This window comes from Brassica rapa, chromosome A07, assembly GCF_000309985.2.
Source record: "Brassica rapa cultivar Chiifu-401-42 chromosome A07, CAAS_Brap_v3.01, whole genome shotgun sequence".
NCBI classification, from domain to species: Eukaryota; Viridiplantae; Streptophyta; class Magnoliopsida; order Brassicales; family Brassicaceae; genus Brassica; species Brassica rapa.
The window spans coordinates 25,564,574-25,579,822 of NC_024801.2; the positions used below are offsets into that span (position 1 = coordinate 25,564,574).

The following is a 15,249-nucleotide window of genomic DNA, read 5'->3' on the forward strand; positions in this document are numbered from 1 at the left end:
AATGAAAAATAAAAAATGTGGGTTAAATGAAAACGGGGATACAAAAACGTGGATGGTATACATATGAATACAAGTTCACGTGGACACTATTTTTCCATAACGTGAACAAAATTTTGTGGATGATGTTTCATCTGTTAATCATTAATGTTCTTCAATTTAAAATTTAATAATTTTATGTATAAACGATGTGAAATCACGAAGTCTTGATAAGTTTGAATAAACAACGACGAAGCTTGAAATCTCAAGTTCGCCACAATGAAGAAAAAGAAGAACCACAACGGATTGGAGTGGTGGTGACGGCAGCGGTGCCCGGTGACGATGGAATAACGGTGGAAATGTGGTTTTGTGGGTTTTTCCTTATGAGAGACTATGCCAAAGAAAAAAAAATTAAAGGTATCAACCAAGATGTCCATGTCCACAAGTAATCTGTAATTTTAATATCCACGCTTTGGTATCCACGTCCACATTTAATTTTGTTTATATGATGATATATATATAATATATATATATATGAATATGGATCTTAAAAGATAGAGAATTTTATAAATAACTTATTATGATAATTATTTTTATTTAATATATTTTAGAATTTGAGATAAAAGTAATTGAAAACATTGGTGGAATAAGAAAAACAATAAAGTAAAATAAGAAGAGTAGAGATTCTTGTGATGAGAAAAAAGCGTATGACAATCTATTCTTTTTAGTTTAAGGTCATAAGAGTCTTTTATACAAGAAAAAGTGTGTCTCAAGTGATATGTGTCTTGATGTGTAATTGTAAAGTGAGAAAGTGTCTCTAGGTGTAAAAAACTCCTTTAATAAACGTTATAATGTGAAATTTATGGGGAAAATACGTTTAAAATGCGGATGACAAGAAAGACTGTCTTTTTTGGCATCGTTCTGATTTGTGTAGCACACGTGACACATGCTAATAACAAACAAGTTATATAAATCAATTTTTCTAAACCTTGTGTTAATTCTTGTTTGTATTGGACCGGCATTTTATTTGGGCCTAATTTTTGTTATTTATCTGTAGTTTAAAGTGTTACGAATGTAGGTCCATTTCATTAATTAGACTGAGTCACAGACGGCGTGAAGTATATTTTGGTTGCGATTGTGTCAAAACATTCAGATTTTTTTTTTGGTATGAATGTTAAAGGTTTTACCACTTTCTGAGTTTACATTGTTGTGTTAACAACTTATTACATGAAAAGAAAAAAGTGGAAAGATTAAGAAAGAGAAAGAAGACAAGCATGACTACCAATTTGTCAAAGAAAAATATACAACAAGAAGGGAAGTAGGACTAGCGCTACAAATATCATAGAACATTTGTAAGACATTCAGAATTGATAACAAATATCATAGAACCCTTTTTTTTTTTGAAAGAATATCATAGAACTTTTTAAAACACACTAACATGTTAACTTCAATGAAGTGGGAATTGAATGGTTAAAAAGTGTATACTATTTAACGGTGGAAGAAATTCAAAAATAGTACTCAAAAGCAGTATTTTTCTGTCAATTATTTTTAAAATCACTACTTTATATTTGTCCAAAATATAAATGTTTATAGATCAGGGAACACATTTTTATAAAGTTTTGGCAATATGTTAAATACAGTTTAATAAGATAGCTATGACAATCGAGAAAATTTATAAACGTTTGTTAACCAATTTGAAAAATGGAAAAAATTATAAATGCTAAAAGCTAATTTATACAAATAAATGTTTTTGAAGAAATTATTGAAAATATGGATCATCAGATAGGCATTTCTCAAAGTTGTCTTAAATAAATCAAAATTTTAAAATGCATAATCAAATGTTAGGGATGTGAGTAAGTCATATTTTTCATGCAGATAGAATTTCTTAGAAATTTCCTTAAATGATTTCATATAAGTTAATATTAAAAATAAAATAAAATACATAAGCAAATTGCAGGGTTTTGAATAATTTATATTTTTGGATAAACTATAAATCTTATACCAAATGTAACTGTTTTATATAGTCAACAAATAACAAATCTTTTTTTTTAATCAAATTATTTTAATTTTTAGTGAATCAGATACTCAATTTTTAATTTAAATTCTACCAATACTTTAGCACTACTGAAAAATACAAACAAATGAAAGAATTTTTTTGACAAAAGCAAAAAATATGAAAAATATAAGCAATTCATAAAAATAGCAACTTCATATTCATAATGCTGCAAATTGTTTGTAATGCATCCATCAAGCTATTTTGTGAATAATATGTTGTAAAGCATCCAAGTTCATTAGTTTATTTGCAGTTCGAATGCAAAAATAGTACAATCCATATTTGCATTGTTTGATAAGGAATTAGAGAATGGATATAACAATGGTCTTGCTATGCACACTGATCTCCAAGAGTCTCTCCCGTGGAAGTGGCGGCTTCAAATTGACACCTATTACTGCTGTGGTTCTAGCTGCTGCCTGATCAAGATTTTTTTCAAACTGATTTTTCATTCATACTTGCATGTTTTTTTACAAACCACCACAGTCTTTATAGTAGACTTCTTTCTGACTTCCACCTAACATAAAACATAACACATACCTCTAGTCTTTAGACCACTCTTATACTCCACCACTTAAACTATTCTAACAACTTCTTCTCCCCTTCATACAACAGCTCTTAACTTAGTTAACAACTAACTAGTTAGTACCTTAACTCACTAACGACTTGTTACGATCTTGTCCACGTTCATCTTTAGCTTTCACTTAGTGTTAACTTGAAACTTTTTCTTTCTCTTTCACTTATCACCTTCTTTCTTCTTCCTCTTGCCCTTTTGTTCTTCTTCTTCTCAATGACTTTTACTCTTTTTATTTTATATCATTCGAAAATCAAAGTAAAGCCTGGGCTCACATCGATGAGAGCGGACAAAGGAGATTTGTTGAAAATCTTCACCCATGGGATTTTTTGAACTCTAACTTCATCTATCTCGAAATAATTAGAGCTTAATTGATGGATTCAAAGCTTTTATTATATGATCAGTTCATGATGACATGTCTGTACTTTGGTTTGAACATAAGTATTGAAAGGTTTTATTTTGTCTATAATTAATGTAAATACTACATGTCTCAATTCTATGATACCATGTATTGGAATTTTGTTGATGTCTTGTAATCTATGCATATCATTCTTTTCATCTATTCTTTGCCTCTTTTAGATAATTAGCACACGTCCAGAACTGAACATGAGATTGTCTCTCTTCTCATGACTTCTTACCTTCTTCTTTTTCATGTATCCGATCGCATGGTTATGCTCTTAGGGAAACATGATTCTAGAATTATGCTCTTATGGATCTAAAGTCTAATCTTATTTATGGTTTGGTCTCTGACCATATGATCCAAGATCCAGTTTTAGAGTGTGATTGGTAAAAGTAGCTCAACAAGGAACCTCCTCATCTTTGAGAAGCGGAGTTTCACACCGGAAGAGACGATCCAAAAAGCAATCAAGGACGCAAGAGAGTGGTTAAAGGCTCAACCCCCCCCCCCCCCCCAATCTCGAAACCAACGATGCCTGTGATCAGAATTGAACCAAATCCTAGAAGGCTCGATCTATGCTCGATCTTCACAGATGCAGCTTGGAACTCAACAACGGGCAACGCAGGACTTGGTTGGATCGTTGATGATCTGGTATCGTCCTCCCAACACTCAGCGACAGAGACGTTTGTCTCATCGCCCCTCATGGCAGAAACCTTGGCTGTGCGATCAGCCATAACCTTCGCCCTATCGATCGGACTAGAATCCATTGCAATCTTCTCAGACTCTCAAAACCTTATCAAAACGCTTTCGAGGAAGGAGAGAAATTTGGAGATCTTTGGAGCACTTAATGATATCTACCTCATATCCTCCTCCTTTAAGACAATCTCCTTTACGTTTATTTCTAGAACTCTGAATGTGAGAGCTGACCATTGTGCAAAACAGGCTTTATGGGCCTTGAACCCAATTTAAGCTTTAATGAAAAAACTAAGGATTTTCAAAAAAAAAAAATGGAGAAAATGAATTAAAAAGAGAATAGCAGAATATTCCATAAGAAAGAGAAGAAAAAATTTACTCTAAAAGTCACAAAAGTACTTGACACCAGAGTAACTATTTTTTATCTTGATTGGGTTACACTAGAACCTGGTGAAAATCTGTTTTTATTCAACAAAAGCTTCTCTAAAAGTAACTTTCAATCACAGCTCTAATTAATCTGTTAGAGTTATTCTGTTGTAGCAAAAATAAATAAAATACTATAACATGTGATAATGCATAAACCATAATATTTATTCAACCAATTTAAAATAAAATTAAAATTACCATAACAAGTAATTTTTATGTTTACACCATAATTTATTATCATAAGAAATTACTAATGGTTTTTTTTTTAAGTTCAGACATTTCAATTTCATATTATATCTTTTCTCCGGTGACAGTTCAAAATCTTGGTTAATATGACTCTACCTCTATTTGGTGTAACAAGTACACGTTGGTATTTTCTCTAAAAAGAAGTGTACACGCTTGATGGTATCCCACCTTCGAATCCCATCCATTCTTCCCACTCGTCGGTTGCATCCAGTTCTGTAATCTCCTCTACTTCTTCTTCTTCTTGACTCTCAAACTTTTGCATCAAACACTGAAATGTGATGGATCATGGATACAAAAGACAATGTGAGTTCGTGGCTGTTATATGGAGTATACTAAGCTCTCAGTTCTATATTAGAGTGTCTAAATACCACAATGAAGTCATAATATGAAAAGAAAACAAGAAGTACAATAAAATCACATACAAACAAACAGGTCAAAAGCAAGGCTTTCTTTCTTGATATTTAATAACCCATTAATTAAAATTTTAAAAAGAAAATCAAGAAACAGAAAAGAGAACAAGAAAATTAACCTCGTAAGCTGATATGATCTCCTTGAAATCCTTCTCCTGTCCCTTTTGCACATCTGGATGGTACTGCAATCACTCATTTATTTATTTTCTTATCTTATTACATCCCTTTATTTCTTGAATTGATTCGAATTAAAGTTGGAACATTTCTCCCAAAGAAAGAAGAAACAAAAACAAGAGATAGGACACAAACTGGGACATTATTACCTTAAGGGCGAGACGTTTGAAGGCTCGCTTGACTTCGGCTTGAGATGCAAAAGGAGTCAAACCAAGAACCGTGTAATGGCTGAGATCTGGTGACGAGCATTTCGTTGGAAACCTGATTAACCGGTGGCTGTGGTCGGTTTTGATGGAGGAACCGGGATGGTTCGTCGGAGCTCTAAACCGGAAGCTACGTATCATCTTTCTTTACCAACCAACCATTCAGTTCTTTTTTTCTCCTACTTTATTTTTTTGAGAACATGTGATGGACTTTTACACAGAAACGTAATCTTTGTGGTATCCAGACGGTATGGTCAAATGGATATCCGATTCAAAGTCTGACGTCGTGATTATTTAAGAATATTTTTGTCTTCCTTAGCTCTTGGGGTGTGTAAATGTATTCATTATTTATTGCTAGTGAAGATCTTGAATAGTTGGGAAAAGACAAAAGAGAGATAAGCAAAACACTGTCGTTTAGTAAGAAAGTGGCAAACGAATGATTCTTTTGTACTTTCTAATTTGTCAGAATCACTATAAGAGGAAGATCTGAGTAGCCAACTGGCCCAACTCTGCCTACTACATTATGGTTTAGAAATTTTTGCAAGCGCATATGCATAAGGGAAATAATGCAAACCTTCTGTCCAAATTTATGATATTATTTTTTTAAAATCCTTAGCTATGGGTATCAATATTTGTCTCAAATCATTAATATAGTTTGTAACCTTTAAAACGCAGCAGTCAATTGAAAAACATCTCACTGTCAATACATTCAGATAAATACCCAAAAAGATAACTTCACCAACTTGATTCAGATCACCATTTACGCCAGTCACCATACATCTGTAAAACCAAAAGAAAAAAATGTCACATTATTCTTAAATTTAATCTCTTACACAAAATATTAATATGTATGTATATATATAATTTGCTATTACAAACCTGTTGCGAATTTTTCCAACATGGTAAATCTTCTAAGCCTCCATACACTAAAGCATCTAAATGTTCAAAAACGAGAAAAAAAAAATCAGCTTCTTTGGCTTTCAGCAGCAACCGGAACATACTTTGCCAATTATAAATCAAATAGTATTGTTTATTGTTCTCACCATCTTCATCTGTATAACTCTCCAAGTTAACAACTTCGACTACATCATTATTAACCTATAAAGAAAGATAAACTATGGTTTAACTGACCAAATTTTAGCAAAAAAACTATGGTTTAACTGACCAGATTTCATGTGTGTTTTGTTATTTATCAAGAATATATATAGAATTACATAAATATGTGGTCATGCATCCATGGTTAAAAAAGAGATTTGAGTTTGTAACGCACCATATTGTTTGTCGAAGATGGTTGACCCGGGATGCGCGGATTTGCCTGTGCAAAGTAGCTCACGTAAACTCAGGCATGCAAGTTAAGTACACTAGTTTAAAGACTCATTTACAGTAGTCATGAATTTATCATAAATACAATAACCAGAAGAGAAAATAAAACTGTAAGAAAGAAGTACCAAATATAGCCCGCCAGATGTAAATTAGGGGACTCAAAAACATATGACTCCCAATAGATGCTCAATTAAATTATATATATGTTAAAACAAAATATAACTAGTTCTACTACAAAGAAAAACGAAATATAAATTGTGTATATCGTCGTCCATGTAGAAGTTCTAATCATGAACATGTAATGTCGTCTGACAACATTTTGTATCAACACTTTCTTTTTCTAATCAACACATACTTTTAAGAATTTTCATAATAAATCAACTTATACTATCATCGCGGTTCGCGGATGGTTTTGGTTTCTTTCTCTCTGGTGGGTATACTCGTGGTTCATAGCAATACTATAAACCAAAATCTACTTTCTATGGATATATATATAATTTCCAGTATCTAATTTAATAGATAATAATCACACTAAGTTTTATATGTTTCAATCATCAATAAGTAGATATCAATTTTATTTATGTAGTATGTACCTGGCTTCCCAAAACAGGACAACGTTGTCTTAAGCTCCGGTTGTCGCTACTGTTTCTACTTGGACCACCAAGATCATGATTATCACGACCACGGCCACGACCACGACCACGGCCACGCCTATGGTTACGGCCACGACCTCCAGCACGACCACGAACACAATTATTTTCTGAATATACGCTAGATATAGGATTACCATGATCCTCATCCGAGATACTAATAGCTTCTGATTCATTAGCTTGAACAGCTTCATTGAGTCCACAAAACATTCTCTACAACAGAAAAATATTACTGTTATAATTAGATCGTATGTATATAGAAAATTAAAATTTTTAAAAATATAACGTCAGTTACAAATGAATTATATGATTATGCTATAAAGATATTCATGTAATGTACAAAATTACTCATCAACATATGTAAAAGTTAAGCCTTTTTTTTCAAAAAAAAAAAATATGTAAAAGTTCAAAACCACAGTTTAATATGCATGTGACCACCGCAATATATAATTTATACTAAAAAAGTATTATGTAAGCATAGATGAAAAGTGCACAAATGTGCAATACTTCGATAATTACCCTGTTATTTCGGTGGAGAATTGCTGGATATTGGGAGAGAGCAGGAAGAGCAAGAACCTGTTCGTTAAAACCAAAAGAAAAGATTGCTACATATCAATTTTATTTAGATTATTAACAGAAACACATATAGAATACCTTAGTTTAGAATTATATACTGACGTACGTGGTATATTTAAACAAAATTGAAACGTGAGAATAATATTCAATCTCCTATATATGCATGGGTTAGGAAATTTCATCTCAATGTTACACAATTAATCCCAGAAAAACTAGATCCAATCATGACATCAGTTTTTTTTTTGCTAATTCAGTTAAATTTGGCGCGAAAGTGTATATGATCTAATACTAACTGAGTTTGAATCAACGAACAACGAATATCAAAATTATAATTTTGGGATAATATATTCAATTCACTTAAACATTTGAATATGCGATTTTTTGTTAATCTCTTAAATATGTGATTAACTATTTCAATCCTAGTAAAACTATAAGAAAATCTTATATCTTCATACAAGATTAGAATTGTTTAGAAATATATTATTTTTCGTTAACTTCAATAACAAGAGTTAGGTGAGGGTCATAAACGCCATAACCATGCATAAAGCTTCTTTTGCTAAAGAATCAACAACAAGATTTTGGTTTCTAGGAATCCAAGAGAAATCAAAAAATGATGGGGAGGAGCTAAGCTTGAGTATATCCGAGAGGATACCGTGTAGTTCAGTTATGGGTTCTCTCTGGTTTAGATCTTTGATCATCTGAGAAGAGTCAGACTCTAGGTGGATGGAATATAGCCCTTGGTTTCTGCATTACACTAGCGCTTCTCTAATCGCAAGTCCCTCTGCCATTAAAGGGTATGCTACATGCCACACAGTCTTCTTCTGTTGGACCTCAGTTGTTGGGGTCTGCATTGACCATTCGAGTCATGCCTTCTTGTCCTCCTTAGGCCAGGCTGCATCCGATCACGATGAACGAAGCTGAGTGCTGAACCGCAGTTATCGAAGGAGGCAGAGGAGAAGAGCCCTTCTCTACTTTATGCATTTGGTCCCATTCCTTAGCTGCTTTGATAGCTGTAGCAAGAATATACACAGGTGAAGCAGAGCACCCGTTGAAGACAAATTTGTTGCGTTCCTTCCATAGAGTCCATAGAATCCATGGGAAAAGTTGGCTGGATACTACACCTGTTGGGGGCAGACAAGGATTTGCGCAAAGGGTAGTCCATCTATCTTCTAATATACTATTCCTCTAGGATCAAAACCCATAGCAAAGGTGACGTCACGCCAGACCTGTTGAGCAAAAGGGCAATGAATAACAGATGAATAATATATTCAGAAGCTCCACAACATTTACAGCGAGGATAAACGTCAATATGGCACTTGACAAAGCGTGTGCCTACGGGTAAGGCTCTCTTTAGCGTTTTCCAAGCAAACATATTAATCTTAGATGCCACTTTGAGATTCCAAACATTTCTTGTACCAGAGATTGTTTGAACCAACCCATGTTTCACCGTCATTTTCTTTTAAAGATATGGCAAAGTAGCAACCCGGTTTTGTGGAGTACTTCCTTCATTTGGTTCCCAGCCAGACTAGCCTATCTGAAGCGTTTGAGATACTTGGCTTGATATAGCCATGATATCCTCTTCATATCGAGGTAGGATCAGCCTTATTCTCTCTTTATCCCAATCCCCTTCCATGCTAGTTCTTAGGTCTCAGACAGTAAGAGCCGCAAAAGCTTCCGGTGCTGGTCCGTAAAGGTGTTTGCATAGAATGATCAAGCCAGGGATCATACCAGATGTTAATATCTTTTCCGCTTCCAACAATCGAGCCCAAGTTTTTGACTAGTTAATTTCGACCAACTTAGACACTTCTTCAACCATGAGAAGTATAGGAGCTAGCTTTGCAGGTGAGAATCTCTCCATCTGGATAATATTTTCCCCTCAGCGTTTGATGTAAGAGGGAGTTTGGGTTTTCAAAAATTCTCAAACTTGAGCTTAGCAAGCAATACTTCATTATAGCGCTAGAAATCACGAAATCCTAAACCGCCGAAGGCCTTTGGTTTAGATAGGAAGGTCTAAAATATATTAACTTATATTCACCATATAAGTTTTAAATATAATAATATAAATTGTATCATTTTTGTAATTTTAAATGATAAAATAGATTACTTACCCGCAGAAACAACATATATATGTTATTCAAATTTCGCGCGTAAACTAGTTGACTATTAAATTTAATTTTCTAAAAAATTGTTAAAACAAAATCTATATATACTTTTCATTCAATCAATTTGATCTTCAATCAATCACATTTGGTGCAAATTAGACCAGACATATACTAAGTTCAATAACAACACAAGTAGAAAATGAAACAAAATCTTGATGTAAATGATTATTTATATTGTGTATCATCAGCAAACGGTAGATTTATAATCTAGTTTACTTACCCGCAGAAACAACATAAATATGTTATTCAAATTTCGCGCGTAAACTAGTTGACTATTAAATTTAATTTTCTAAAAGATTGTTAAAACAAAATCTATATATACTTTTCATTCAATCAATTTGATCTTCAATCAATCACATTTGGTGCTAATTAGACCAGACATATACTAAGTTCAATAACAACACAAGTAGAAAATGAAACAAAATCTTGATGTCTAGAAATCGAATGATTATTTATATTGTGTATCATTAGCAAACGGTAGATTTATAATCTACACATGTTACAACCAATTGCAAATCATATTACTTCATAGAAAGCAAGAGTGGGTGTTCTCCACAAATCAACAGAAGCACATCAAAAAATTAAACATAAGAAATGGAAGAGTCGATCGACTGTAAGATTTTGTGCATTACACAGTGTTTGGGACCTACCACAGATCTTCGTTCAGACATGTTTGAGACTTTTACGTCCTTCTCCCTTTCTTTATCCTTCGATGTTAAGTCAAATTCTGATTAATAATTTAATACGCTCAGAATTTATAGATAACAAACACAACTCTAAAAAATCTTTTTCTTTTCTCAAAGACAATAAAAATGATAGTTGTAAATAAATGATACTTCAGGGGCAAAACATACAATTATAGTTTTGTTTTTATCTCACTCAGTGCATTTTATCCTTTAATTTTGTTAACAAAAGAAAAAGAAAAGCAGTAAATTCAGAATCCACGTAATTAGAAAATAAAATTAAAATCATGGACATATACATTGTGAACAGTTCTTATTTGGATGGTTATTTTCCCAAAAGTTTTTGTCCAATTAAAGCAAACTCATAATTAGTTTTAGATTATTATTATTTTGATCAAAAAAAAATTAGTTTTAGATTTTAAAAAAAATATTATATGTTGTTTACTCCCGAAAATAATACAGCTGTCTCTTTAAATCTATTCTCTAAGTAAATACATATAAGAAGTATATACATTTTTAATGAAATTTAAATGGTTGTTATACTAATATTTCCAATTTGTACATAAAACTCAATCAGTCTAGTGAGAAGAAGAAATGTAAATGGTGGATGAATCCAACCATGTAAATTAATTGTTATTTGGTTGATAATAAACAATGATAAATATAAATTACAGAACTAATTTCCTAAATTATAACTTCTGTAAAACAATAATATTGCTGATAAATAAACTTTATATGATTTTTACTCCATTATTTTCTATTTATTTCATATAGTATTAATGAGTTAATTGTAAAAAAGACATATGAAAATATTATAGGTATAATTGTCATATTAATTAAATTAAAACATTGACCAAAAAATGAAAACACAAAAGCTTATAATATCTGTAATGATATACTCAGACTGGAGTTACCCATTGAAATGATAAAAGTCCAAGTCACCACATTGTTTGTAACGCTAATAGATATAGAAAAGTTGTTTCCAAAACAAATTTTCTGTAAGTGGTGCTGACCAAACAATAAAAATTAAAATACCATAAGAGAATATGTTTACACCACAATTTATTTTAATAAATAAAAACAATTTTCCTTTTAAAATAAAAAATTCAAAAATCTTTAAATTTCAAATTATAGAAAAAAATCTACAGTTGTTCAAAAAATTAAATTTCAAATTATAGTAATAAATCTACAGATATTAGCCCATTATGAGCACTAAATAGGCTCTAGTTAACTATTGTCTAAGTCTATAGATCTAAATCGTGAATGGATCTGGATCCGGCCCAGGCCCATGAGACCCAACCGAACCTCACTGCGAGAAAAACCTCACACTCCATTCTCGCTTCTTCTCATCGTTAACGCGCCGCCGTGGAGAATAGAGAAGTCATAATGGAGGATATCGAGGATATGTTCGCCGGAGGAGCTGGCGGTGCACCGCCGGGATTCCGGTTACCGTTAAATGCCGTCGGAGTTAATCCGAAGAGGAATACGAGCAAACGTAGCATCTCGAAGCAGAAGGATGAAGTTACTGATTCGAATCGCGATTCGCTTGCTCCGCCATCGATGAAGATCCCTGGAACTCAGGTCCGTTCTTCTCCTCCACTCTCTCTCGATCTCAGTTTTATCATTTTTTTTTGCTTCGATTTCAGCTTACATTTACTCTGATGGTTGCAGACGATTTACATCAAGACGTTTGGTTGTTCACATAATCAGGCAAGTTCAGCAAATCGTCAGTATTGGATTGTAATTTGGGGTTTCTTGATTGCCTCATCAGAATACAGTTGTGATTGAGCTCATGATATGATTTTAGCTAAGTTTCATGAAGTGATTGATCTCATCATATGTGTTTTAGCTAAGTTTCTTGAAATGATTGTTTTGGTTTGTTCTTCAGAGTGATAGTGAGTATATGGCTGGACAGCTTACTGCATTTGGCTACGGGTTAACAGAAGTCCCAGAGGAGGCTGATCTGTGGCTCATTAACACGTAAGCTTCACTTGGTCACGGTTTGATTTTGTAACTTCAGAGTTGAAATTGCTATCATTTTTTTCAATATAGCTTGGCTTTGTGTTTGCAATGTATATTATATGCGCGATTTGTTGCAGCTGTACTGTGAAGTCTCCGAGCCAGTCTGCGATGTCTACTCTGATAACGAGGGGTAGAAGTGGGAAAAAACCTCTTGTGATAGCCGGGTGTGTTCCTCAGGGAAGCCGTGACCTTAAAGAACTCGAAGGCGTTAGTGTGGTTGGAGTGCAACAGATTGATCGTGTTGTTGAGATTGTTGAAGAGACTCTTAAGGGTCATGAAGTGAGGCTGCTGAATCGGAAGACTTTGCCTGCGCTTGATCTCCCAAAGGTGTGTATATGTGTTCGGTCTTTCATGGCTGCTTACACACAATTACTTGTTCAACTTCAGTTGGTTTCTTTTAGTTTGGTTTAACAAGTCATTTTCCATTGCAGGTGCGGAAGAACAATTTTATCGAGATTCTCCCCATTAACGTTGGCTGTTTGGGTGCATGTACTTACTGCAAGACCAAACATGCCCGTGGTCACTTAGGAAGCTACACAGTCGAGAGTCTGGTGAGCAGATTCAGCTTCATTTTTTTATTTTCTCCAGCTTTTTCCCTTTCTTGTTTCCCCCTGAATACAATTACTTGATATATCTACATTATAGGTGGAGCGGGTGAGAACTGTGATATCTGAAGGAGTCAAGGAGATTTGGTTGAGCAGCGAGGACACTGGAGCATATGGTAGTGTCTTAATCTAGTTTTTGTTTTCTATCTCATTGGACTGTTTTATGTTTGGTATCTAAGATATAATTGGTATTCCTCTATATTGGGAGATAATGTCTCGCAAACGTTTCAGGTCGTGACATAGGAGTTAATCTTCCAATTCTGCTTAATGCCATTGTTAAGGAGCTTCCTTCCGATCAAAGCACAATGCTAAGGATTGGGATGACTAATCCTCCCTTTATCCTCGAGCATTTGAAAGAAATAGCAGCTGTTTTACGTCACCCATGTGTCTACACTTTTCTTCATGTCCCTGTGCAATCTGGCAGTGATGCTGTGTTGACGGTGAGTTCAAAATCGTGTAGGACTGTCAAAATCCTGTTCTAGTCTCACCTGACGATTTCTCTTGTTGCAGGCCATGAACAGGGAATATACATCCGGTGAGTTCAGGACCGTGGTAGACACCCTAACAGAACTTGTGCCTGGGATGCAAATTGCTACTGACATAATATGCGGATTCCCTGGTTAGTGCCTGGATAAACCTGAAACTCTGAGTTTTGCTATTATCATTTTCACTCTTTACTTAATTTTGTTCATTGTTACCTGCTGAGGCCTGAGAATAAAAAATATCACACCGCCATACATAAACGCACTGATAGTTGAAGCATGGTGGTTGTACATATAGTTCTGTGTTTAAGATTCATTTCTCACTTTTACGATTTTCAGGGGAAACCGATGAAGACTTTTCTCAAACTGTTGGGCTTATCAAGGATTATAAGTTTGCTCAAGTTCATATATCTCAGTTTTACCCCAGACCAGGTAAGCTCTATGTTTTGGTTATGCATGTAAATAATCAGGTATTTGGGGTGTTTTGATCGGTTCTAAACTTTCTTTCTCGGATGTGCCATTTATGATATAGGGACCCCAGCAGCAAAGATGAAGAAGGTACAAAGTAAGATAGTAAAGCAACGAAGCCGTGAGCTAACTTGTGTCTTTGAGGCTTTTGCACCTTACACCGGAATGGAGGGCAAAGAAGAGAGAATATGGATAACCGAAATAGCTACCGACGGTGTCCACTTGGTAAAGTCCTCTCCTGAGACATGTACATTTTGTTTGATTGATTGTCAATACTGTTTCATTTGAAACTTCATACGTATTGACAATGAGAATTTGTAGGTTGGGCACACCAAAGGATACATACAGGTCTTAGTTAGTGGACCAGAAAGTATGCTTGGGACTTCAGCGATAGCGAGGATAACATCAGTAGGGAGATGGTCAGTGTTCGGGGAGGTGATTGAGACACTAGCCTCTACAAATGTAGTAACACAAGTCCGAGAGGAGACAAAGCCGGCATGTACCTCTGATGTCAGTACTTGTGAGACTTGCGCATGCTCTGCTGAGAGCTGTTGTGGAGAAGGGAAATCAGGAGAGGCCTGTAACGTGTCTGGAGATATCACAAGACAGGATCACAAAACAGGAGAAAAGTCAATGACAAAAGAGGAAGAGAAGCAAGAAGTGGTATCGCATTGGGGTTTGGTTGACAAGGCGCTTGTGTGTGGAGTGTTCGTAAGCTCGCTCACAATTCTTGTTTTGATTATTAGCATCGCATCTAGAGTTTTGCTGCGTCAATGAATCTATGAGATTCATGATTGTAGAAGAACCAAGTTTTTGACGTTTTGGTTGCTTTGACTAATATCCCCGTTATGCATTTCTAATTTCCAATGAATCCTTATTTCTGATTTTGTTAATTCGATTTAAGAATGTTTTTCCTTCCACAAATGATTTATATAGTCCATGATTTAATATCAGGCCTCAGTCTTAAATGTACCCAAACAAGGCCGTTATGTGGTAATAAGACGGCCAGTTCAAGTGACAAACTATATGAACCTTTTGTCTTCTTTCTTTATGATTGAGGCTAATAAGACATTTGTAGAACCACGTGCCACCAAGGTATATTAACACTGACCTATCCAGTCTTTATCAA

The 15,249-nt window shown here is 34.3% G+C and overlaps 3 protein-coding genes across 6 annotated transcripts; 1 reads left to right on the forward strand and 2 right to left on the reverse strand.

Moving 5' to 3' along the window:
• Nucleotides 1-964: 964 nt before the first annotated feature.
• LOC103831719 (chaperone protein dnaJ 8, chloroplastic) lies at nucleotides 965-5,338 on the reverse strand. The gene is made up of 3 exons (XM_009107620.2): nucleotides 5,096-5,338; nucleotides 4,892-4,954; nucleotides 965-4,630 (listed from the first exon to the last, which is right to left on the reverse strand). The coding sequence occupies exons 1-3, from the start codon at nucleotides 5,288-5,290 to the stop codon at nucleotides 4,496-4,498; spliced, it is 393 nt and encodes a 130-aa protein (XP_009105868.1). The 5' UTR covers nucleotides 5,291-5,338; the 3' UTR covers nucleotides 965-4,495.
• On the reverse strand, nucleotides 4,261-10,573 carry LOC103832259. 4 transcript variants are annotated; one of them, XM_009108234.3, is made up of 7 exons: nucleotides 10,511-10,573; nucleotides 7,642-7,698; nucleotides 7,066-7,335; nucleotides 6,420-6,464; nucleotides 6,193-6,247; nucleotides 6,029-6,084; nucleotides 4,261-5,929 (listed from the first exon to the last, which is right to left on the reverse strand). In XM_009108234.3, exons 1-7 carry the CDS (start codon nucleotides 10,529-10,531, stop codon nucleotides 5,903-5,905), a joined length of 531 nt encoding a protein of 176 aa, XP_009106482.1. In that variant the 5' UTR covers nucleotides 10,532-10,573; the 3' UTR covers nucleotides 4,261-5,902. The 4 variants fall into 4 exon arrangements, with proteins under 4 accessions (XP_009106482.1, XP_033131634.1, XP_033131633.1 ...); XM_033275743.1 differs by having other exon boundaries at nucleotides 4,261-6,084; XM_033275742.1 differs by having other exon boundaries at nucleotides 6,029-6,247.
• A 1,296-nt stretch (nucleotides 10,574-11,869) lies between these two features.
• Nucleotides 11,870-15,043, forward strand: LOC103831720 (threonylcarbamoyladenosine tRNA methylthiotransferase). The gene is made up of 11 exons (XM_009107622.3): nucleotides 11,870-12,124; nucleotides 12,215-12,253; nucleotides 12,432-12,523; nucleotides 12,643-12,892; nucleotides 12,997-13,116; nucleotides 13,211-13,286; nucleotides 13,402-13,610; nucleotides 13,681-13,789; nucleotides 13,992-14,084; nucleotides 14,185-14,345; nucleotides 14,442-15,043. Exons 1-11 carry the CDS (start codon nucleotides 11,930-11,932, stop codon nucleotides 14,895-14,897), a joined length of 1,800 nt encoding a protein of 599 aa, XP_009105870.1. The 5' UTR covers nucleotides 11,870-11,929; the 3' UTR covers nucleotides 14,898-15,043.
• Nucleotides 15,044-15,249: the final 206 nt, after the last annotated feature.

Excerpts from the sequence above, each read along its gene's own strand:
- LOC103831719 (XM_009107620.2), bottom strand. The coding sequence starts at position 5,290 with ATGATACGTAGCTTCCGGTTTAGAGCTCCGACGAACCATCCCGGTTCC. Across the intron at positions 4,955-5,095 it reads TCAAACGTCTCGCCCTTAAG|TACCATCCAGATGTGCAAAA; the intron begins GTAATAATGTCC and ends GAGTGATTGCAG. Across the intron at positions 4,631-4,891 it reads AGATCATATCAGCTTACGAG|TGTTTGATGCAAAAGTTTGA; the intron begins GTTAATTTTCTT and ends ATCACATTTCAG.
- LOC103831720 (XM_009107622.3), top strand. The coding sequence starts at position 11,930 with ATGGAGGATATCGAGGATATGTTCGCCGGAGGAGCTGGCGGTGCACCG. Across the intron at positions 12,893-12,996 it reads CTGCGCTTGATCTCCCAAAG|GTGCGGAAGAACAATTTTAT; the intron begins GTGTGTATATGT and ends TTTCCATTGCAG. Across the intron at positions 13,287-13,401 it reads CGAGGACACTGGAGCATATG|GTCGTGACATAGGAGTTAAT; the intron begins GTAGTGTCTTAA and ends CAAACGTTTCAG.
- LOC103832259 (XM_033275741.1), bottom strand. The coding sequence starts at position 10,531 with ATGTCTGAACGAAGATCTGTG. Across the intron at positions 6,465-7,065 it reads GTCCTGTTTTGGGAAGCCAG|GCAAATCCGCGCATCCCGGG; the intron begins GTACATACTACA and ends TACTTTGCACAG. Across the intron at positions 6,248-6,419 it reads CATCTTCGACAAACAATATG|GTTAATAATGATGTAGTCGA; the intron begins GTGCGTTACAAA and ends CTTTCTTTATAG.